This window comes from Lontra canadensis, unplaced genomic scaffold (genome assembly GCF_010015895.1).
Source record: "Lontra canadensis isolate GAN:19392208 unplaced genomic scaffold, GSC_riverotter_1.0 scaffold18, whole genome shotgun sequence".
Classification (NCBI taxonomy): Eukaryota; Metazoa; Chordata; class Mammalia; order Carnivora; family Mustelidae; genus Lontra; species Lontra canadensis.
In genome coordinates this window covers 22079943-22105852 of record NW_022631012.1, presented here as the reverse complement: position 1 = coordinate 22105852, position 25910 = coordinate 22079943, and the positions used below count along the sequence as shown (strand labels likewise).

The 25910-nt window shown below is 41.1% G+C and overlaps 1 protein-coding gene across 1 annotated transcript in view; it reads right to left on the bottom strand.

Annotated features, from left to right (window-relative positions):
• STAT4 (signal transducer and activator of transcription 4) overlaps positions 1-25663 on the bottom strand; it is a 96117-nt gene extending 70454 nt beyond the window's left edge. Inside the window, exons 1-4 of the mRNA XM_032860207.1 lie at positions 25579-25663; positions 24559-24671; positions 22993-23121; positions 21476-21620 (exon numbers count right to left, since the gene is read on the bottom strand). Coding sequence (XP_032716098.1) covers positions 21476-21620; positions 22993-23121; positions 24559-24569 — 285 coding nt within the window. The 5' untranslated portion in view covers positions 24570-24671; positions 25579-25663. The remainder of the gene's footprint in view (positions 1-21475; positions 21621-22992; positions 23122-24558; positions 24672-25578) is intronic.
• Between the last annotated feature and the right edge of the window lie 247 nt (positions 25664-25910).

Below are 25910 nucleotides of genomic sequence, written 5' to 3'. Positions count from 1 at the left end.
ACCTCAAGCCTTAAGTGGTGTTGTGCTCAATGCTGAGCTGCTAATACAATTTTTAAAGCTGAGTAAGACATAAAACTTAGAAAAATGTATAGCCTGAAGCCTTAATCAAAGTTATGGTAATGAGACTATATACTAAGAAGACGTGCCTTTCCCTAAACACAACACACACACACACACACACACACACACACACACACATTTTGCCTAAGGTCTTTTCCATATCTAAAGTGTTGCTTCTCTAAGATGCTTAAACACACAATGTAACAAACAGACCATGTAGTAGACTCTGCGGACAGTAGAGATAGCGGGGAGACTAAAAGAAGAAACAATACATCAAAAAAGAAGCATTTAAGAGTAGTTTCTCTCTTACTGTTCTATTCTCACCTCCTCCGTAAAGTTGCACAGGAAATCACAACTTTCAGTTGCATAATTCGTGTTTTCCATTCTCTGTATATCCTTCAGCTGAACATTTATTAGAAATATTAAGTCAGTTCTAGTGAGAACGCCATCCTGACATACCTCATCACATGTGACATTTCCGTTTGCAGTCAAAGCCCCAGGGCTCTCCCACCACAATCTTTCACCTGCCATAGGGTCACTGGCATTAAGGAATAGAGAGATTAGGGGATTTCTTGGGGAGACAGCAAATACAAAAATGGAAGAGGATGCAATTCTATTTCCAATTCAGTTGGGAAGCCATACTGTTTTGTTGGGTGGGTGAAATGTAGGTTCCCACCCTCATGGGCTAAATTTCCTGTGTCTTGGTTTCTGTGTTGTCATAGTTACTACCGTTACTTTGTTACTTTTTTGTTCTCAGAACTGATATGCTGATATACATTAGTCTGTGTGCTTGAAAGGTAAATTTATTGATTTTTCCCCCTCTAGACTCCATACTTTGATTTTATTTTTGTCAACAAACATGGAAATGCATTACTTTTATAAAGAGAAAAATATTTATCTGTTTTTCAATTCCACCAACACTTATGGAGCCTCTGCTGTAGGCCAGAGATTATGCTAGGTATTAGGGAGCCAAAGTTGAATGAAATAAAATTCTACCTGCAGGTGAATTCATAAAAAATCGGTTCACAAAGAGCCCATTTGTCAAAGTGATTCCCGGCTGCTGGCTCTCAAAAACTCCCAGTCTAATACAAAACGTAGATGTATAAGCAGCCATGAGATGTCTGCTTTATGAGCGGTGTGAACAAAACTTCTGTTCAAAGCTCAGGGAAGAAAATGATTCTTCTTCGAGGTTAGGAATTGATTCAATGAGAAAGTGTGATTTGATCTGGGCTCTGAAGGTGGAGTTGGATTTAATCTGTGCTGTGTCCTTCGTTTGGTTTGTTTTGTTTTTTTTTTCATGACTTCAAGCAGGATGACAGAAAGGGTATTTTTTTTAAAGGTCAGATTGAACTCTAGATTTCCTGCCAAACCAAGCACAAAGGAGGTCTTCCTTTTACTTATGTGTTTTCACCTAGTGGTTATTTGAATTCCTAAAAGCATTTGAACACAGCCTCCTCCTCCTCCTGAGGCAAAAACAGCATCTCCATCCTGCCAGCTTTCAGTCTGTCGGTGAAGCCATTTCGGAGAGATGCATACACAGGCCAGAAGTCGGATGGGCTTACAAGTGCTGACCTCAGTGATGCCCTCCGACGGCCTCTGGAGTAGCTGCTGGTACACTGGACTCTCCCTTCTTCCTAGCTTCCTAGCTGGTGGCCATGCTGTGCCTCACGATGGCGGTCAGGTTTATAAACAGTCCCGAGCAAGCGATCAAGAAACTGGGTGTATCTCAGCTGAGGAAGAGAGCTTGTTGGGCTCACAGGCAGACAGGAAGTTAAAGAAAACCAAGGCAGCCGTTAGTCCGTGTAACGACGCAGTGTGACTCCCGGAAAGCAACCTAGGCAGTCTAGCGGCAGGACACACAGTTTTCTAAGAGGCAGGTCCCCCACACGTCCCTCCGCCTGGTGCATTTGCGCAGGCTGGAACCTGTCCACCCTGCTTCAACACCTTGGAAGTTCTACTGTTTCTGAAACACCTGCTTTGGATTTGGGCTTGATGACCCTTTATCGGACTCCCCAGAAGCCTACAGGCCATTTCTATCGTGTCTCATTCATCTGTGCATGGAATGCTGCTCCCAGTGCAGCAATGGTTCAGTGGCTTCCAGCTCCATGTTTCCAAAAACGGTCTTAGCCCGCATTTAGTATTTTAGTGTCTGGGTGAGTACATGATCTCAGTCCTCAGAAATAACAATGTTCTACCAATGCACAGAGAGCAAAGAAGCTCTTGATGAATTTGGTGTTTTCTTACATATGTTATGCCAGAAATATAGTCAGCAATATACACCCGTTCTTGGGGTGGGGTGAGGGGGGGCCTAAAAACGTCCTCTGATTTTATGGCAGGTCCTGTATTGCTAAGTGAAGCAGCGCTACGTGAAAAGGTCAGATAAGATTGCGTCCATTCTCCAGGGCTGCTTAATTCTTACAGGAGTAAGGGATTAAGTCGAATGGGACTAATGAATCTGTGTTCATGAAACCTGTGGTTCAAATGAATGTATGGTCATGGAAAAGAGTTTGAATGTTGTTGGAGCATCAGAAAAACCTCATGTGCTTGGAACGTACTCTGCTCCTAACCCTTCGGTAAGGGCCGTAACCGACAGAATGGAAATCTTTATGTTTTCCTTTCACTGATTTCATTCCCGAGGTGAAGATGACAGATGCTCATGGTCCGATGGTGCTGACAAGAAGGAAACAGTTTGATGACGCAACGCTTTTAGACCTATGACCTGGCACCACCCTTCTCTACAGGATCATAGCACCCATTACATTCCAAATTGGATTCACAACCCCCTCGGGAGTTGGTCTTGTTGCCATACAATTACTCTGAGATCTAAAGCTTACATAAAGAAGAATCAGCTCAGTCTTTATAAAAAATAGCCCGATAAATTCAGAAATGTTACTTCAGGTTCAAAACAAATACCCCTGAGTAGCCTAGAAAATTATCTTCTAATAAAATGATTGCAGATTTATATTAAATTAGAAGGAATATCCTCATAGGAAAGTTTTTTTTCAAGCTCATGGTATTCAACTTAGACAAAGGTGGCATGTTTTAAAGATGGTCCATGATGGTTAACTTTCGTGGTGAAAGCAGGACACCATGGGCGCCTACTCACAGAGCAGGCTCCGGTGTAATTACTTGCAATTACTGAATTTCCACTTGGGTAGATCACACACATCATGAGGGCAGTATCCCCAACATCAGCAGTGCTCCTGGCAGAGAATTTCCTTAACGCACACTTGCTGAATGACTGAATGACTGAATAAATGAAAATAAGTCTACTCAAACTTCTCACAAACAACAAGAGATTTGAGGGAGATAGTAAATAAGTCTTTGGAAATCCGTTATTTCCTCTAGAAAAGCAACTCCTATATCCCCTCCTCTTAAAGTGGCAAAGGATAATGAACTTGATGTGAGATCTACACAAGATATATATATTTTTTGGCATTATTTTGGACAATGAGACTCAGTCTTAGCTACACATTATAATCACCAGAGAAGCTTTAAAAAAAAAAATCCCGAGTGAAACAGAATCTCTGGGATGGGGCTGAGCATGGCTGATTTTTCAATGTGCGTCTCATGATTTTATTTATTTATTTGACAGAGAGAAAGAGAGATCACAAGTAGGCAAAGAAGCAGGCTCCCTCTGAGCAGAGAGCCCGATGCAGGGCTCAATCCCAAGACCCTGGGATCATGACCTGAGCTGAAGGCAGAGGCTTAACCCACTGAGCCACCCAGGAGCCCCTGTGTCTCATGATTCTAATAAGCAGACAAAGCTGAGAACACAGACGGAGGGGCATTCATTCCCAAACTGGTCTGATCACAAGAATCACCTGGGTTGCTCAATCCACAACCATCCCTGAGTGGTATCAAAGGTTTTTAATCTCTGCCAGTTTGGAAGATAAAAAGTGGCCTCTGCTTCGTTTGACAGAGAAGCATTTGTTTCTAATTCTTTCAGGCTTTGCGACTTCAACGACAACTTCTATAGAGTTGCTATTGCTTCTAATTTAGTGTCAACACAAAAGTAATTTATTGTAGGATTATTTTCCAGCCTATCCTGGGGCATTTCTTTCTGTCTTGAAATAATACTTCTCTGGCTTTCATTAGACTGTATCTTTATTACTGTAAGTCGATTCTCATCTATCGAAAGTAATTGCAGCCTGTGATTTAGTGTCAGGATGAGCTGTTTGGAACCCAGGGCTGGGGGAGTGCAGAGGCAGAGAAATCGATGTGAATTTTAATGACACATAGAGAGAAAAGGGCTGGAGCGTGGTGGATGTGGGGAAGTCAGGGGAGCCTAGTCCTGGGCGGAGGGCAGGGCAAGCCATGAGTGAAGGGTTGATTCTAGGGATATGAATCACCCATATTCTAAGTGCACCATTATTCCCTTGTCTTCCGATGTTCCTGCTTGGGGTGCATCTCTCCTTTGTAAACTTTCCGATCCAAAGTCTCCTGCCCATATTCGCAAACCTTATCCTTGACCTGCTCCATCAGAACTGGAAGTAGGGAGCTCAAAATCTACATTTGTACCAGTTCCCTAAATGATTGTTATAATGAAACATTAACTTATTTATAATGAAACATTAAGACATTAACTTGTGTTAACATTAACACAATTCAAGAGGAAGACAGATGGGATAGCATGTCCCCCAAAGAGAACCAAATGCACAAACTAGTGCTTATGTCTAAATAAATCAGATAAACCATTTTTCATTTATCAAACTGGCAAGGATTAAAACACTTTGTACCACTCAGTGTTGATGATGGAATGAGTTTTACACACTGCTGGTGGGAATGTGAATCAGTATATTACTAAAGGACAATTTGGCAATTCTTATCAAAGCCTTCACATTTTTCATATCCTTTGACATAGTAATTCCACTTTTAGAAATCTATCCTAAGGCTGTGGTCTGAACCCTGGCAATTGATCAGAATTGCTTGTGAGGCTTTTATGAACTACACACACATTTCTGGGTCCCACTCCTTGGAGATGCTGATTCTGTAGATTTGGGTAAGGTCTGGGAATCTGGGTTTTGAAAATGCTGTTGTAATTTGGGCTTTTTTTTTAAATTTCAAGTAATAAAAAAGTTTTAAAAAATTGGTGAGAGCTCCCATCCTCCACTTTCTTCCCTCACTCTCCATGGGCAATCACACCAGACATATTTTTTGTTTTCCACTCAATAACATACATTATTGTCAACCTTCCATTTCAGGATATACAGATCTAATGTTTTAATAGTTATTGCATGCATGGAAATAATTCAATACATTTAACCGTGTGGACATTTCAAGATAGACATCTGAGATAATTGTCTCACTTTTCTTATTATAAATAACATAAACATTCTTGTATGGATATCCTTCTCTTTGCCCGTGTGAGAATTTCTGTAGGATAAACATTCAGAAATGAAACTGTTGAGTCCCATCAAACTTTGATATTAACAAACTGCTTTCCAAAATTGTTTTTACCAAATGTAGCAGACAAACCTAACTGTCCACTAAAACTCCTTCTTCTGACAGGATGCAGTAAGCCCTTGGAAGTGAGAAATGGCAGCCTGTTCAGAAATTACATTTTTTACCATTCCTTGCATGTGACAGGAGGCACACATCTAGTTCATCCTAATGGAAAGCAGATAGAGCCTGTCATTTCTAGGCCAAGGAACCCCAGATATGGCCATGACTTCATGCTCTTTATCTCCTGTCTACCTACAAAGACAGCCAGTCCCCTTTGGAAAAGCCGAGCTACACTATGGAAGGAACTTGGATCCTTAAATCTCAATGAAAAGGGAAAGAATAAGATATTCTTATCCACACAATAATCAAATATTAGACTGTAATCTGCATGATAAATAAAATCCTGTTGTCTGTTCTTTAATCCAGTAACCAGTGTTCTCCTCACTAACACATCAGTTTACACGCATGTCGACAGCGGATACCAGTACTGAAAGAAGTCTACAGGGTCCCCTCAGTGGCTGAGTCAGTTAGGCGTCCGACTTCAGCTCCAGTCGTGGTCTCAGGGTCCTGGGATACGGCCCCAAGGGGGAGCCCCGTGCTGGGCTCCACATTCAGCGGGGAGCCTGCTCCTCCCTCTGCCCCCCTCCCAGCTCACGATCTCTCTCTGGCTCTCTCTCAAATAAGTAAATAAATAAATAAAATCTCAAACAAATAAAAACAACTCTATAGGGGATTTTGATGCATGGAGTTAAGACCCAGTGTCCTAAAAAAAAAAAAAAAAGACCCACTGTCTAACAGAATACTCATAAACATGAATGGGCTTTTGACAAGAGGTAGGTGTCCTTCAATTGTTTATATTAGTGAAAAACTGGAAAAAATAAGTGTCCAATTAATAGGTGAATACAAATGATGTTGAAAAAGAGTATTTAATGGCATAGAATGCCATTTCATGGTTGTTTGATCATTTAAGTGAATGCATTAAGCTTCAGAAGGAGGTGAGTAAAACAATATTAATTTTTAAAATAAGTTAAAATATATATGTAGGTAGACATATCAGCAGGAAATACAGTGTTAACAGTGGTTAGCAGTTAAAGACGGGATTGCAGATGAATTTTTTTTTATTTATCTTTGATTTTCTAAACTTTATTAGATCACCTTTGTAGTAAGAAATAAAGTTCTTTAAAAATTGGTCAGTATGGGGCAGCTGGGTGGCTCAGTGGGTCGAGCGTCTGAGTCTTGGTTTCAGCTCAGGTCATGATCTCATGGGTGGTGATCTCAGGGTCACGATCTCAGGGTCATGAGATCCAGCCCCAGAGTCAGTCTCTGGCCTCAGTGGGGGTCTGCTTGAGATTCTTTCCCTTTGCCCCTCCCCACTTGCACTTTCTCTCCCTCCAGTAAATAAATAAATCTTTTCAAAAAATTGGTTGGTATGATATTAACCTGCATTAGCAAAAAGACAGCCTAAGGAACTCAGAGATAACGATCTGCATGGCTCTGAGGTTGTGTGGTCTGAGGTTCGACAGCTTACGAAAGTTGGCTCTGAGAGGAGATCTGAAACGACACTTATTACAAGGTCTTGTACAGAGCAGTTTACCAACCAATACACGCTTCTTAATTGATTGGCAAGGTTGGAGACTAGGACCTGTATGTAGAGCTAAAAAGAGTTATAAACAGCCACAGACATAGGATATTAATAGTCCCCCAAATACAGATTTTCTCTTCTAATGCAGGAAGAACTAGTTTTTAAAAATGAGAACCAGATATTCTTCCATTCACTGCGAAGTTCCTCCGTTGGCTGGTAAGTGAACAATGGGAAAATGGGTGTGTAATTAACACAAGAGTGATAAAAGATGCCCTTTCCTGATGACCACGTTGTTAAGGCTTTGGAAAGACTGAAGTCTGTGCATATAATACCCTTCCCTGGAGATTTTAAATAACAGGAAACAGATTGAGGTGGTTCATCTGTGGTTTCAAAACCCAAAAGATGGGACACTCTGGGGGCCCTTCTTTGCTCTTTGATTTCTTGCTTGTAGATGAGAATGTAGGAGGGGAGAATAAGTGGTGTTAGATTCCAGTTATAGCACTTAAACATGACAAACAGAAGTTAGATGTGGGGTTTTGAATTTCATTGCGCTTGTAAGATGAAATGGAGTAAGCATTGGAAACTAAAGGCCCATGGCTACAGGACTGGTTAAATTATGGTATGCCTCTAAGAAGTGAAAGATCTACATAAGAACACTGTAAAACATGCCGAGAGAAATTAAAGACCTAAGTAAATGGATGTTTCATGTGGTTACCAGAGACTGGGGCATGGCTAACAGGGAATGAGAAATGCTGGTGATGGGTGCGAACTTGCAGCCGTGGGGGATGAACAAGGCTAGAGATCTAATGCGTGGCAGGAGGACTAGAGCTAGTAATACTGTACTGAATCTTGGAAATATAGTAAGAGTAGATTTCAGGAGCTCTTGTCACACACGCAAAAATGTTAACTACGTAAGGAAATGATACATTAATTAGCTTGACATAGAATTTCATTCCATTACGTGCAGGTATATCAAATCATCAGGCTGTACACCTTAAATGTACATAATTTAAAATGTATCTACATTTCTTACAATATATGAAGAAAAGAACTAGGTTGTGTTTTGTATCCCATCTGGTAACTTGGCTTTGGAGAACAAAAGAGGTAATACTTCCAACTCATTTTATAAGGTTAGTGTAACCTTGAAAGCAAAACCAGACAAGGACAGGAAAAAAAAAAGGATGTATCTGCAATTAGATGTGAATCCGATATAAAATATTAACAAGTCATTTGACAGTATCTAAAAGCCAAAGAGTTTATCTCAGGAACAGAACAATGGTTCAATAGAAGAAAATCTATGTCACACACATTAAGTGTAGATTAAAAGAGATAAGTATGTAATTATCTTAATAGATGCAGGAAAATCACTGGATAAAATGTGATATTCATCAAGAGTTCTAAAAATCTCTGTAAACCAGGATTATAAGGGAATTTCTGTAAGATCACAAACTACAGCAAGCATTACCTTAGTAAAACATTTCACCTGTTGACTGTTTCACTTCAATATTGTAATGGAATTCTTTTTTTTTTTTTCTAAAGATTTTATTTATTTATTTGACAGGCAGAGATCACAAGTAGGCAGAGAGGCAGGCAGAGAGAGAGGAGGAAGCAGGCTCCCCGCAGAGCAGAGAGCCCGATGTGGGGCTGGATCCCAGGACCCCGGGACCATGACCTGAGTCGAAGGCAGAGGCTTTAATCCACTGAGCCACCCAGGCGCCCCTGTAATGGAATTCTTAATCGGTAAGAGAAGAAAAAGAAATAAGCATGAACATTGGAAGAGAATAAATCTCTTCTTATTGCAGATATGATAGTCTGGAGAAAATAAAAGAGAGTCTGCATGAAGCTGGAATCAATAAGAGAGTTCAGAAAGATCTGTATTCAGACGTCAGTAGTATTCCTATTGACAAGCAATAACCATATCGTAAACGTAATAGAAAAAATAGCTCTCAAAACAGCACTAAAATGCAAAAAGCTTTTTTACATTACCATGGCTTAATTTATAAGAATTCGCATTTATTCATTTATTTTGTAGGAAGTTTCTATCTTTGGACCCCCATTATTGATTTTTAAAAAAATTCCAGGATAGTTAACATACAGGGCTATATTTGTGTCAGGTGTACAATGTAGCGATTCAGCAGTTCCATACATCACCCAGTGCCCACCGCAAGTGTCCTCCTAATCCCGTTCACCTGTTTCAACCACTCCCCCTCACCTCCTCTCTGGTAACCATCTGTTTGTTCTCTACCGTTAAGAGTGTGTTTCTGATTTGTCTTTCCCTTTGTTTTGTTTTTTAAGTTCCACATACGAGTGATAATCATATGGTTTTCTTTCTCTGACGGCTTATCTGGCTTAGCATTATACTCTCTAGCTTCATCTATCATGTTGCAAATGGCAAGATTTCATTCTTTTTTATGGCTGCATAATATTTCATTGTGTGTATATAGTATATATTTATACATAACTTATGTAGTGTATATGGTATATATATTATATAAATTTATATTTGTATATTATGTATGTTACATATAACACATAACATAATATAAATTATATTTAATAAGTTATACATAAATTATAAAAACATAGCATATATTTATATAATTTATATATATTTGCCACATCTTCTTTATTCATTCATCTATCAGTGGACACTGGCACTGTTTCCATAGTTAGGCTATTTAAAAAATGCTGCAATAAACACAGGGGTGCATATATCTCCAGGGATGAATTTAGGGAAAGATATGCTGTAATTTTATGGGAAACTAAAAGCAGCATTGAAGAACATGGAAGACCAAATAAATGTATCATTGGCCCTTGAAAAACATGAGTTTGAGCTGCATGGGCCCATTGACATGAATTTTTGCTATAAATATATTGGAAAATTTTTTGGAGATCTGCACCCATTTGAAAAAACTCACAGATGAACCACACAACCTAAAAGTATGTGAACAATTAAGATAAAGTACTTTTAGAAAGCTGACTTCAACAAGAAAATCTTATCTAAATTTCACGTATGGGCTCTAAATTACATTTCCAATAATGACAGACATTTGCGACATTTTGTTAGGGATACTCATTGCAACAGCAATAGTCATTTTTCAATGTCAGCTCAACTCTTCATTATGAAATGAGACACTGAGCCCTGCGATGTCTTGGGCTCTGTGTTAAGCACTAGAGATGAGAAGATGGATGTGCTTAAGTAGCTCTCAGTCTCGTGGAAGAGGCAGTTAAGGAGGTAGACGCATTACTTCCAGTCACTTCCCATTACCTTCCTACTGCACTCCACTTAGAATTGACCAAACTTATCTTGCTCTCCCAAATCCCTTCCCAAACCCAATCTTCATTACACATCAATATCCACATAATAACCCAAACTAACACCCCCAGTCATCTCTTATTTCTCACTTATTTCATATCTGTTTCAAATCTGTTCACTCATTACCTGTCAGTTCTTTGGCCAAATGACCTCACAACTCCAGCCCATTTTCTTTCTGTCACAGCCCAGCAGCCTGTTTCACCGGCTGCAATAATGTCTAAATGTCCCCATGCCCCTGTTTCCACCTCTCCCACACTATCCTCCACATTGTTCCCATCAAGTCTCTCTCTCTGTCTGTCTCTGTCTCTATCTCTTTCTCTGGAAAGACTTTTTATTGTCCAGGGAAAGAAATACAAGGATCTAAAGGAGATGATGTTATGAGCTGATGGTGTGTTGAGCCACAGAGAACCAATGAGATATTTTTTTTCCGAAGTAAACCCCACAGATATGAGGCAAGTTATAAGGACCTGGTGAGTATGAAAGGCTGCTAACTATTTCTGTTTCTCACTCCCATATCTTTCTACTGAGGCAGAGATCACAGATTAGATGAAAGAAAATAGAAACTTTCTTGAAACCAGACAAAGACTCTTCTCATTTTTTAGCCACCAACATACTTCTTGGCTATCCGTGCCACATTAGTTCTTCATGGTACACTTAGGAGCCCACTCAGCAGCTGAGAGTAAGATCTATGTTCTCGCTGAAAGTAGCCAACCAGAAGATTATGGTAAGAGAGTGCTGAAGACCAACCCTGTGCCAGTACTTGGCTCTGGATCCTCATTTTTGGGAAAAAAAATAGAGGGAGAGATAGGTATCATTTGGGCAAATCTTTTGCCTTTCAGTCATCTCTGGAAAAGGTAGTAATGGAAGCCTGGACAGTGTGTGGTGGTTAGTGTGAAAACCAACTTCTTTTCCAATTATGAACATCTCATTGGTAAGTTAAAATGGATGCTTATAAGGTGGCTTGGATCAGTTAAAGGCAATCACTCAATGTCTATGAACTAAAATGAGTTATCTACTAAGTTCAGATATCTACTTGATCATTACTCAAACCACAACTTAAAATACAAACATGAATTTGTTTCAAGCTGATAATTGGTGTCTAACTGCTGCAAGTGGATTTGTTTTGTCCCAATCTGCATGCTTTTGTTTATTACACCATCTTCCGCAGAATGTACGTAAAAGTGTTTCAAAAAGCAAATGTTTGCAATAACAAGTTTTATGAACTGTCTTGGTTTTGGTTTAGTATCTTTTTGGAAAGCTTCCAGATCGCAATGGATTTAGACTAGAAGAGACGGCTTTCCTGTGGGCATTCATCTTCATGTGATAGGGACAACGAACTAAAATAGAAAACTTAAAAAAAAAAAAAACCCAAAAACACAAAACCTGTTGGCAGAATGACACAATTCTCCTACTTTTAAAATGAATATCTGCCCAATTTTTTCTTCACAACCACCATGACACTCCCAGCAAACCACAGGATAATAAAAGTCAACATGTGACTCAAGACATCCTGATATCCTCTTTCTCAGCTAACATCTGTGTCCCCACCACTTTCCCAGTGGCATGGTTAGTCATTACACTACAGGCTGTAGGAATCCATTTTCCTTCCTGGTCGCGGCTGCTTGCTCTGTTGGCAGCTCCTCTCTCAACTTCTGCTATCGTCCATCAGGCCAGTGGAGTCACAAGCCACATGGAGTTCCCAGGCAGCTCCTAGACATGGATGATTATGTGGACTTCCAGTTTCCCAAACCAAACGTTGGACTTGACCTCTCATCATCCAAACACTTTAGCTTTTGTTTACCTTTGGCACATGACAGCTAGTTTGTGTGTTAAGAAAAATAAAATGTTTTCAGTCTCTGGCTCAGTTCTCTAAATTCAAATGATTTGAGGAAAGGAAATATATATATATGAGAAAAGAAATACTTTCAACATTAGGAGAATTGTCTAATATTTCTTTGACTATATTAGATAAGGGGCAGGTCGTCCTAGACAGAAAACTAGCTCTGGATATGTTTTCACTGAAACATATCCACATATACCACATTTTAGCATGTATATAGTATATATTGGATTGCTTGGATTGCTCCCCATTGCAGAAGTCCAAAAAGCTCAGCATGGCTCTCAAGACTCTCATATAACGTCCTCTTAATGCTTTGAATGCCTAGCTAGTTTGAAAATAAGCATTCTCTCATGTTCCTACGCGGGGTTTTTTTTCCTTCTCCATATATGATTCCCTTTCTTCCCTTCACTTCTCTTCACAGTCCTGAATCATCCTTCTAGAAACAGCTTAAATGTTCCCAACTTGGCCAATTATGATTGCAGATACTCCTCTCATGGTGCTTACCCCACTGCATTATAAATATTTATTTGTACTTTTGTCCCCACCTTAAATTGCAAGCTTTTTGAACATCTATACCCTCCTCACCTTGTATGTTCAGCAATCAATAGAGCCTGATGTTAAAATTCATAGGACGAAGCCAATATTCAGTCAACAAACATCTATGGACCAGATACAGTGTACCCCAAAGCAAATTACATGAACCTCACTCTCAAAAACCCAAATTGTCATTCAGAATTAAAAAAAAAAAAAACCATATGTGCACTAGACACAAAGTCATTATTACGTAAAGAAGCTCTGGAATACACTTCAAAGAGAAGCAGAATTCAGAGAAAGGATGAATCACTATGGACTCAAGTAATAAACTGGTAGAGAAGACGGTAAGGAAGGAGACCAATCCGGGCAGCCTTGGATAAGAGAAGAGAAAGGCTTGGAGGAACACACACAAAAGGATTCATGAATCGACTTTCGGTGGGTGGGATCTTGGGTTGATCATGCTGGATTCCATTTTAGTGTCAAGCGCATGGGACAAGGGGTGGTGATGCACACCGTCCACCTTCTGTTGTCTATTCCAACTTCCATAACCAACAAAACCTCAACAAATAATTCCCTCTCCATCTTCAACAGCACAATCTGCAGGTCTCCAAGTTTCTGAGATAGAAGCATTGTGACACTGGCACGTGGTCATTAGCTCAGATGAAAACAGAGCTGGGGTGTGTGTGCAGGGGGCTTGGGGAAAGAATGGTGAGTGAATGCCAAACTGGCTCCCGCCATGGGCAGCAGATGACGTGCATAGTTGAACCCTCCACTCAGCTCTTTCAGAGTTAACACCAACTGGTGACACCGGGTTGTTTTCAGGTCAGAGGTTGAGGTCACCCCTTCATGTCTCTTTACATGTGGTATACAGAAGGGAAGGAAGAGGAGTGAACTGAGAAAGTAGCAGGAGTGAGAAGGTAAGATCTGGCAAATTCAGAGCAGATCAGCAGTTAAAGCCTTTTTTTTTCCCCCTCTCTTCGTACTGCAAAAATTTTTCTAATCCTCTACCTTGTCATGTCAAAAATCTCACTTCACCTGATACTCGGGGCAAACTACAGGATTTTTGCAGCCCGGATGAGAAGGAACTCACCATCCTCTCAACTTTCGAGGAGCTTTCAGCTCTAGCCCATATTTTTGCTCAGGCAAACCCAAACGAGAAACCCTTTGAGAAGGAGGCCATGGCGAAGCAGAGAGCAGAACTTGTGAGATGTGGCTACACTTGCAAGCGCCCCCTCACCCGCGGGGCCTAAAACACTTATTAACAGAATAGTTACCCTGGTCAGTGAAAAATGCCTCGTGGGCTGTGGGATTGTTAACCACAGAGTTAACGCCAAAACCCTGAACACAGCCTTCTAATTGATGGAGAATTTTTTTCTATTATCAGACAAGCTTGCTGATGCCTGCTTCCCCTTACTTCCCAAACACTAGTTTTTGAGGAATGGCCACAGAAGTTCCTCTAAGTTAAAAACCAGAACATAGGAGGTGTGAATTGTTTAGACTCTAAGCTTCATGACTTCCTCCAATAACATCACTAGTGCTTAAAATGTGACCAGTAACAAAGCAAGGACTTAGTCAATATTTGCTGACCGAATAATAAGATTGTTATGTAATATTTATAAAAGACAAGCCCAGCACAAAGTGACACAGAAAGTATGAAAATGAATAGATGAATTCATTTACCACTTGGAAAATGGTAACAAAAGAAAACCACACCACAAATTTCAAGATGAAAACCAGTAAGTGGATTGAAGAAGGATATTTTAAATTGTTTTTTTAAAATTTGGTTCACCAACATTGTCTTGCATCCATACTCCCCTCGACATAGTAAATATTTATTTATTTGACAGACAGAGAAATCACAAGTAGGCAGAAGTAGGCAGAGAGGCAGGCAGAGAGAGAGGGAGAAGCAGGCTCCCTGCCAAGCAGAGCGCCCAATGCGGGGCTTGATTCCAGGACCCCAGGATCATGACCCGAACCGAAAGCAGAGGCCCAACCCACTGAGCCACCCAGGTGCCCCTGGAGTGAGCTTTTTAAATCAGAGAGAAGTTGATGCTATACCCCTGCTCAAACCTGTCAATGGCTTCCGTTACACTCAGAATAAGATTTGGGTTCCTTACCAAGGCTTCCCCGAGCTTCTCTACAAGACAGCTCTCACACACCTCTTTGATCTCATCATGTCTTGTTATTTCATATTTTAGATGCAATCCGCAACTTGTCTAATAACGGTTGAGTTTTGTCCACTTAGGAGACATTATTTGGACTTTTTTCTGATACCTCATTTTATGCTTTCAACTTTTTTTTACAGATTCTAATTTTTTTTTATTCTTTTAATTTCTTCTGCACTCTATTTTCACTTGTAGTGGTACTTTTGAAATTTTACCATGCATGCATAACATCTGTGTTCAATTTCCTTCAGTAGCATCTATGTGGTGAATTTTCAATTTTGCATAATAGTTTAGCTGGGTATAGAATTTTAAGTTGAGGGATATTTTATGCCAGCTCTGTGAAGAAATTTATTCTACTCTTTTCTTGTTTCTGTTTTAAATTTGGCTTTGTTTGCCTCTCATTTCTGTGTAGGTAATAAATTTGTTCTCTCTTGTTACTTTTTGGATCTTTTCTTTCCTTCTGGTGTCCTTCATGCTTGAGATCTATATTTCTAGAATCCAAGAATGTATGACAGTCCCCAGTGCAGCTCCTACTTGCAGTTAAAAAAATTTTTGTGATTCTATAATTTCTTCTAATGTGATGAGCTTACCTATGCAATTAAAAGTCTGTTTCATTTTACCTAGCATTTCTATGCATTTTTGTTTGAACAGTTTTTAAATTTATCTAGAAATTATAAGTCAATACTGAAATTATGGACTATTTCAAAATGAACAGTAAAAAGACTAAATATTAAGTCTGTTCTATTTTATCTAGCATTTCTATGCATTTTTGTTTGAACAATTTTTAAATTTATCTAGAAATTATAAGTCAATACTGAAATTATGGACTATTTCAAAATGAACAGTAAAAAGACTACATATTAAAGTACATTAAGTACTCTCAAAAGTATATAAATTCATTTATAAGAAAAAAAGAGAAAGGCTCAAAATAAATAAAGCACTTGAATAAAGTAGTTAGAAAAAGAAGAAAAAATTAAACTGAAGAAGTAAGACAGATACACCCCCAGATTGGTATGTGATATATGACCACTACAAGTATGTACAAAGATATGGAGCCAGGGCTCTTACCCAAATAGGAGAGTGTAAACTGGTATCACCATTCTGGAAAACAATCTTGGCATTACCTAGCACAAGTAGAGATGTACATACTCCATGATTCAGCAATTCTACTCCTAGATAATTGATCCTAGATAATTTCATGCATGTTTCATGTACCACGCAGCACACACAAGAACATTCAGTCCAACATCAGTCCAACATTGTTTCAAATAGTGAATGAATACTAGAAGTAACCCACATGCACATTGACAGTACAATGGATAAGTCACGATATCGTCACACAATGGAATACTATGTAGCAATGAAAATGAATAAACTGCAGCTGTACACATCAACCCAGATCAATATTAGGAACAAGATTAAGTGAAGAAAGAAAATTATCAAGAATAAATATACTTTGATCCCATTTATGTAAGATTCAGTAACTTGCAAATGTATACACTGTGTTTACTAAGGATACCCACATATGTGGTAAAACTATAACAAAAACGAAGAGATGGATAAATGCAAAAATTAGATTCGTGGTTACTCTGGATGGGAAGAAAGCAGAGTGGAGTTGGAGAGGGGGCACAGGAGACTCTAAGATTCTGGTAACCACTGGGTACGAAGTGTCAACAGCCAGTCTTCCATTTGCATATGTATGTATAGATATCTGGAATGGCACTCACCAAATATTAATGTTGTTATATGTAGGCAGTAGATTTTGGATTATCTCATATGGTCTATGCCTTTTTTTCTGTATTACTTTAATTTTTTATTATGAATATGTGCCATTTTACTATTATTATTTTTTTTTTTAGAGAGAGTGCCCACATACATACACGGGGAGGGAGGAACAGAGAGAGAAGAGAGAAAATTTTAAGCAGACTCCACAACACAGGACTCAAGCCCATGACCCTGAGCTCATGACCTGAGCCAAAATCAAGAGTCAGACGCTTAACCAGCTGAGCCACCCAGGTGCCCCCATTTTAATTTTTTAAATGTCATTCTGAGGGAGAAAGAAGAAACTTCTTATAAACTGCATATTTGTGTCTCCTTAATTCATATGTTGAAGTCCTAACCCCTAGTGTGATGCTATTAGGATGTGAAACCTCTGGGAGGTGATTAGGTCATAAGGGTAGAGCCCTCATGAATGGGATTAGCATCTTTATAGAAGATAACCTAGAGAGTTCCCTCCCCACTGTGCCAACCTGAGGTCCTGTGAAAAGACAGCTGTCTCTGAACCAGAAAGCTGAATCAGACACCGAATCTGCCAGCACCTTGAACTTCCTTACCTCCAGAACTGTGAGAAGTAAATGTCTCTTATTTCAAATCTACTTAATCAATTGTATTTACAGCAGCCTCAGCAGGGAAAGATACAGTGAGGAAGATGAATAAGGAGGAGTCTTGTGATAGAAAGCCCAAGAACAAAGATCTAGCAATCAAGCTCCTACGTATTTACCCAAATGGGTTGAAAACTCATGCCCATCCAAAAATCTGCCCATGAATGTTAATATCAGTTTTATTCATAATTGCTAAAAATGGATCAACAAACTATAGTACATACATACAGGAGAATATTGTTCAGTGATAATAAGAAATGAGCTTTCAAGTTACAAAGAGACATGCTTAAAAGCATATTATTAAGTGAAAAAAGCCAATCTGAAAAGTCTCTAGACTGTATGGTTCCAACTATATGACAGTCTGGAAAAAGCAGAATAGAGAAAAACTAAAAAGATTAGTGGTTGCCAGGAGTTTGGGGTAAGGAAGGAAAGGATGAACTAGTAGAGCAGAGGAGATTTTAGGGCAGTAAACCTGAAATGGTGGATATATGACATCATGCATTTGTCAAAACCCATATAAGTGGACAGCACCAAGAGAAAGCCTTCATGTAATAAGTTAATAATAATGAATCACAACAAGTTCATCAATTGTAACAGATGTACTACAGTAATGCAAGATGTTTCTAATAGGGGACACTGGGGAGAGGCAGGTAGAGTGGGAGTATAAGGAAACTTTCTGTACCTTTGCTCAACTTTTCTATAAATCCAAAACTGCTCTAAAAAAATAGTCTATTGGTTTAGGGGCGCCTGGGTGGCTCAGTTGGTAAGCATCTGCCTTCAGCTCAGGTCATGATCCCAGGATCCTGGGAACGAGCCCCACATCGGGCTCCCTGCTCGGCAGGAAGCCTGCTTCTCCCTCTCCCACTCCCCCTACTTGTGTTTCCTCCCTCTCTGTGTCTCTCTCTCTCTTTAAAAAAAAAAAAAAAAAAAAAATAATAAAAAAAAAAAAAAAAAGAAAGAAAAAGAGTCTATTGGTTTAAAAAAGAAAAAAAAGCCCAAGAATAAGGCATAGCATTCTTGCAGTATCTGGGGCAGGTGTTTCTTTTTAGTAAATCCTAAGCTTACCACATTCTTTAGAATTTTTTAATGCTTCTAACACCCCTGGGGTAATATACGAGTGTGATTCTCCTCCCACTGCTGAGGAAACTGAGGCAAGAGAGTGTACACATCTTGCCCTGGGCTGCACGGCAAGTGCTTCCAAGAGTCAGGATTCAGTCCTTGTTCCTGGCCTTGACCTGACCCTGCCTCCTCTTAAAAGGGCAAAGGTGAGCTGGACATCAGTGTTCAACTGGATGTTGAAACTGAAGACCTCAGCTGCTTTGTAAAGAACTAAAACAAATCTGCTTTACACTGGTTTAATTCCCCTGGAACTTTATTGTTTGCTCTTTTGTGCTATAATAGTTAACATGGATTGCATTTAAAATCTCAGAGGATGGAAACGTTCAAACCGGACAAGCACAGTGTCAACGGTCTTTTGATAGGAGGTTTTTTTTTCTTTTAATTCTTGGGGAAGCGGGAGATACTGTTTTATCAAAAAGACATTAAAAAAAACAAAATAAACAAGAGTGGGAATATGATATATTAAAAAGAAACATAAAATGCAGGTTTGTTTAGGTCTACAACCATAGTTGACAATGTTCTCTATTACTATTTTTTATTGTATTCTGAATTAATACAAACACCCGAGAAATATAGCTTATAAAATGAAGGAAAGAGCAACTCTTTGGTCAGTTCAAAATATCTTAAGCAACCAAACTGTTTTTTGAGTTCCTCGTTTGCAGGAGAACCACAGTGGGTATCCGAGGGTGTAGGGAGGTCAAAAAAGGAGGTCAGGCTTTCACTTCAAAGAGCTTGTGACCTGCTTAGATATATCCAGCACAAAGGAGATGCTGGTTATCTTGCGATCCACGCCCCGTGAAGGAGGATGAAGATTTCCTTGAGCCACTGGGACATCCACAGGTCCTCCAGGAAAGACTGGGAGCTGGGCTGGCGTGAGAGGGATGGCATTACATCCTTAGCCATGGAGGCAGGCTCAGAGCCTTTGAAGAGTGAGTTTGGTAGTTTGGGACTAGGAGGTCTATTCTTCTGGGGCAAGGATGTCGAGGAGCTTGGGGCAGTTTGTTGGGAAGGGTCTACAGAGGTAAGATGCTGGAGGGCCAGTGACAAACACAGAAGAGCTTTTGCTTGAGCCAAAATGTGAATGCAGGTTCTTGAACTCCCTCAAAATCTTATCTCCAACCCCCCCCAACCAAAATGGGCTATAAGTTTACCCTTGATTTCACCTAAGAAAATCCTGTTCTTTTACCCATCAACAACAAAAACCATTTATTGGAAGCCTACTTTTTTTTTTTTTTTTGCCAGAATAAAAACTCCAGCCTTCCTCAGAATCCCAAAAAATAAATAAGGTTCATTCCCACTTACACGAAAAGATGTGACATTGAGAAAGATTAAGTGATTGCCCAAGGTCACATTTTGAGAATTTTAAACTTCAGAATTTCCAGATACCATGCGTCATTCATTTTACTCATCTGTGTCCCTCCAGCCAAGTGACCTTAGGACCTTTGCTTCTAGGCCAATAACTATGACTGATACGCACACACACACAATACACAATACACACACACACACACACACACAATACACAACACACACACACACACACACAAACACACACACAATACACATACACACGTTTTTATTTTAGGCTTTGGGGGCCAATCTCGGCCACCGAAGCACAAAAGCAGCCTGAGTCAATATGTAAATGAAGGGGCGGGGCTGCATTCCGCTAAAATACAAAAATTTGAATTTCGTGGAATTTTCATGTCACAAACTTATTTATTTTATTTTTATTCTTTTTCAACCAGGTAAAACTGTAACAACCATTCTCGGTCATGGGCCCTCAAACAGGCAGGGACTTACTTACATTTGACCTGTGAGGAACAATAGCCCACCGTTGTTTTAAGTTTATTGATCGGAGCCCTAAGCTAATGAAGCCAAGGTTAAATGTCTTATCTCTGTAAGAGACTGCTTGCTTTATGCTGTGAAAAATCCTGTTTTGTTGGCAACAAGCTATTCTCCTACCTGGGCCACGTGTTTTGCAAATCTGTAGGGGATTACAAGGGCAAAGACAGCTCAGTGCAATTCATACAGTAGGAAAAACAACATATATTTCCCTCCCACAAATGCTAGTAACTTCCAGCACACTTCTATGATAGTCTAGGTAAAATTTTCTAAAAATGTGTTCATTATAACTTTGGGGTTTTAAGAATGCCTCCCTGAGAGATGGCACATGCACTTTCCGTGTTGTCTAATACATTGGATAGACACTCAGGAAATAACACAGCAATTCACGTTCGGACTTCATTATGTATGTTAGTGCCTCTGAGTTTAACTCAGTATTAGCCTGCCCTTAATTCTCTAGATCCTTGTTTCACTCCCATTCATTCATACATCCCTGTAATCAATGAATATTACACTCTGCTACATATCCAGTCTTGTGGTGGGCGCTGGGAATTCAAAGCTGAATATTAAAGTCCCCAGTTTGGGGGAGAAGACAAACACATAGAAATTCTACCCATAAAGGCTATACTAAGTGCCGCGGTACAGATGTGTTACAGATGTTGCGAGAACACAGACCGCAGACGGAAGAGCTTTGCCTGGGCAAACTTCTGGGGAGCTAGAGGCTGGAGACCTAGAGCTAGGGGCCAGAGAGTACCAAGGAATCTTTTGGAGGAGGTAAGAGGTGAGCCAAATCCGGAAGGATACATACAACAGTGAGGCCTCCATCTAAGATGGGGCAATACCAACTAAGTTGTTACTCGAGAGAGGAAGGCAAGAGAGGACGAGCCGTGAACATATAATCTTTGAAATCCTTGTTCCAGCATTGTCAGATTTGAACACAACTAGTCAACGGTCACAAGAAAATCACACACGTCCTCCCATTCCTCCCATGTACAGTGTATTTTGGTTCAAAATTTCATGAAAAACAAACATGAATTAATAAGATAAAATAGAGCATAAAATGTTAAGAGAATTCACATTTTCCCTCTTAAATCTGAACTGAAAATAATATAAGGGTACATATCTGATTTTTTAGCTGAGTTTAAGACACATAAATCAAAACATTTTTGAAAAAATAGAATGTATTCTCACCTGAAGAACTTTCCTAATTCTTTTCAGATTGTGTATCAAGAGCAGGTTTTTCTCTTTGGAAACGCGACCTAACTGTTCATCCAGTTGTATTAGCAAGTTTTGAAGAAGAATTGTTGCCATGGTTTCATTGTTGGAAGCCGCCTCCCTAAAAAACAAAAGTGTTATTGCACAGCAGGAAACAACTTGGTAAAATGTCTACTATTTTACCATACAAATTTTAAAAGAGATCGATCTATTCCACAGTGACAAGTATTTAAAGGCTTTTACAAATTAAATTGTACACATCAAAGTAGACTCAACATCACTGATCATCGGGGAAATGCAAGTCAAAATGTGAGCTACCACTTCATACCCCTTCAAATGGCTTTTACTGAAAACCCTACACGACAAGTGTTGGTGAGGTTGTGGAGAGACTGGGACCCCCTTCCACAGTCACTGCAGAAAACAGGATGGAGATTTTTCAAAATATAAGCAGAAAATTACGCACAGCAATTCCCCTTCTGGGTAGATCCTCGAAAGAATTAAAGGCAAGACCTTGAACGGATATTTGTACATCAGCGTTCATATCAGCTTTATTCACAATAGCCACAAGGTAGGAACGATCCCAACGCTCATCCGCAGATGAATAAACAAAATGTGGCACATCTATAATAGAATATCATTCGGCCTTAAAAAGTCACAGGCAGAGAGAAAGAAAAGAGGAGGGGGGTTGCCAGGCCTGGGGTAGAGAGAGTGAAGAGCTCTTGGCTAATGAGGGCAGAGTTTCAGTTTGAGGAGGTGAAACAGTTCTGGAGACAGACGGTGGTGATGGTTGTGCGGCAAGGGAAATGTGCATGATGCCCCCAAATTGTACACAGTTTATAACAAATGGTTAAAATGGTAAATGTTATGTTATGTATATTTTATCACAGTAAGAGAGAGGACCACTCAAAACCAAAAAAATAATTGTACAAGATAAACAGAGCTTTAAAGAATGGTTTTAAAACATAGTAAGAAAAAATATTTACATTGAGACTATAAATTGAAAATTGAGATAAACCATAGGTTCATTTTGTGGCTTTTTTAAGATTGTATTTATTTATTTGACAGAGATCACAAATAGGCAGAGAGGCAGGCAGAGAAAGAGGGGGAAGCAGGCTCCCTGCTGAGCAGAGAGCCCAATGTGGGGCTTGATCCCAGGACCCTGAGATCATGACCTGAGCTGAAGGCAGAGGCTTAACCCACTGAGCCACACAGGTACCTCATGGGCTTTTTAATATTTAGAAATTACTGGGATTTGAGCTTACCAAAAAACCAAGGCCCTAGAAGCATTTAGTTTTCATCTACAACAGATGAAACCAGAAAGAACAATGATTCTCTTCCTTTGAGGAAGTTTTCCAAATGCTTGAAGAAAATTCTTTATCTGAAAGAACGCATCTCCGGAGTCAAAAGCAGATGAAAGAATGAATTCACAAAGAGAGAGCATAAAGCATTTGTACATCAACCTCTAGGGAAAATACAATAATGTTTGATCCTACCAGTCTTGATTTTCAATCCATTGAGCCAACAGATGTCGAATTTCCATAGGAAAGTTGTCATCATAGAATTGATCTACTTGCTCCAAAAATTTGATTTCTAATTGTTGGACTTGATTCCACTGAGACATGCTATAAATGAAGAGGTAGAATTAGAGTTTTAAAATAATGTTAATAACGGTGGTACATGTTTTTCTTCCATATATTTTTTTTTGAAAGATTTTATTTTTTTGACAGAGAGTGAGGGAAGGAGGGAGAGAGAGAGAGAGAGAGACAGAGACAGGGCAAGAGTGAGCACAAGCAGGGGAGAGGCAGAGGGAGAGGGAGAACCAGACTCCCCACTGAGCAAGGAGCCAGATGTGGAACCTGGGATCATGATCTGAGCCTGAGGCAGATGCTTGACTGACTAAGCCACCCAGGCACCCCTTCCTTAGGTTTCCAACAAAGACAGTGTTGTCCATTAGTTAAATAACTAAAAAAAAATTTCTTTTATAGTCACCTTATATAAGAAAACAGTAAAGAGAAGATGTTTTCAATCCAAAGATAAAGCATCCTCAGCTTTTTCCTAAGTCATAACTAATCAAGGGGAAAAAAGTTCTCTATCCCCAAAGCATGTCCTGCTTTGCTCTAACAGGAACTCCAGAACTTTCTCCAGAAAGCGTTCATCCCCCCAACACCTCCAATCTGTCGCGCGAATCTCTGTTCTCAACAAACTCCTTACCCCTTGTTCCCTCTGCACTCTTGACTTTGAGCAACCTGAAGGCAAACTGTGCCTTCTCAGACCCACAGTAGAATTTCTGTGTGAGGAGCACCTCATCCATCCAACTGCCCATCATTTTTTCTCTGTTTCAGAGTTGCCTGGCTTCCCGAGTCATACTTATATTCCTAGACCTCCAGTCAAATTTGGTCTTAGTTTTATGAAGAGTTTCATGTATGCATTTCTGTGGGCTCTAATTCTTTCAGCTTGAAATCTCTCTGAATCCATACATATTCATGTTTCTCCATGTGATGATCCACTATGACTGGGCAGAGCTTTTAAGGTCAACTTTTAATTAGTCTCTGGTGTGTGACTGACAGTGGTTGAACCCTCAGGTTAACTGAGGAGGAAACCACACTAGGTACGTGTTTGGCAGAGGCACTCACAAAAAAAACAAAAGTATGTGTTTCCCCACCTTATCCTTCTCTCTCCAGTCAGAAGCTTTAGACATTTCCGAACTCAGGGAGATGAATACAACATCTTGAAGTTAGAGTATTTTACCTTTTCCAAAGTCAAAGTTCTGATAGTTTTATCAGCAGTTTTAGATAAAAGGACTTTTATCTAACTTTTACATGATGAATCACCATAATACCTCAGCCTGTCTTATAGGTAAGTTTTATTTTCATTTCACTTTATATCTTGAAGACCTGTACACGCCGCATTCTCGGCATTTTGTGTCTCTCTCAGCAAGTGCTTGTTAAATGAGTGGCAATTCTGATGTGGCTGTGCGTAGGGCAGGTGGAGAGTTAGTTTTACTCCAACTTTAAAAATGAGAAAAAATCCGAGGGACAAGTAAGCAAAATGACTCGTACCCAAGATGCATCGCTCCTAAGGACCCATCTGAGGTCTCCCGAAACCAGACACAGCTGTCTTTGCAGATGCTGGATATCTATATCCACCTGTCTACATGGGTATCTGCCTGTACCTGTAGATCACACAGAATTGGACCATTTGCTCCCATGCTACCATGACATTGTCCTGCTGTATCCCTGCCCACTTGGTTCTCCACAAGGGTGAGAGCACATGAGCTGAAAACACCATTACAATCATTATCGCTATTTTTCTTAAATCCTTGCTGTGATTCGGATGAAAATCTATTTTCCCACTGAGAAGTAACTGGACGGAACCTGTCCCAGAGCTCGGTTCATTACTCCCAGGACCTGGGTCCACCTCCCAGAGAGCGGAACTTGAAGCTGAAGACGGGAAGGGTAAGGGGTGCGGCCCAGGGCCCTCCTCTCTGATGAAGCCTCTAGAAAGGCCTTTATTCCTTTCTCTCCCTTCCTTGCGCTCTACGGGCCCGCCCTCCGGGGCCACTTCTCCCACCACAGGAAGACGACAGCGCGTGTCTTCGGACACCGGGTGCCTGCCTGTCGTCGTTGAACGTCCGGCCTAGGTAAAGGGGCATTTCGTCCTGCCGTCTGGGAGCTGACAGGGCCACGCGGGCTCTGTGACTTGCACAGGAGAGGACGTGCCCTCAGTGTCCCTCCTCCTCATCCAAGCCGCAGCCACCGGCCACCCCAGCCCCGGGTTTCTCCGGACCCAGGCGCCCCGTCCGCTGCCCGGCCCGCGGCTCCCAGGAGCCGCCTGAGACGCGGGGGTCCCTTCCCGGGGACACGCGTCCGCATCGCCACCGGCGTCCCTCCCGCCGCGGATCCGGGGGCTGAGCGCCGCCTGCGCCGGGGCGTCCGTGACCTCGTGCCCTCGGGGCCGCGGAGGACCCGCCGGGCGCAGCGACCCAGGGCGCAGCGACCGTCCCGGCGCAGCCCCGCGGCCCGCACAGCGCGTCCGGCCCGCGGCCCGGGAAGCGACGCCAGGCGGGGGCCGCCCCTTACCTGGCTCCGCGGCCGTCCCGTCGGCGTCCGGCCCCGAGTCGGAGTCGCCCTCACCGTCCCCGGGATGGAGCCGCTGACGCCATGGTCGCGGCGGCATTTGCATGTCCCTCCCACGGGAGGCTTTCCTGTGCGTCAGAGCCAGAGTCCCGGGACTTCACGGGTCGCGACCCGCCCACTCCCCGAGCCGGACGGCGGGCCGCGGGCGCTGGGGCGCCGGGGACACACGCCCGCTTGCTCCGGGAGCCGCCGCGGAGACCACCCCGGGACTTACGTGCCCGGAGCTTCCCGCCTCCCGCGCCCCGGCCTCTCCCCCCGGAGGGACGCGGCGCCGG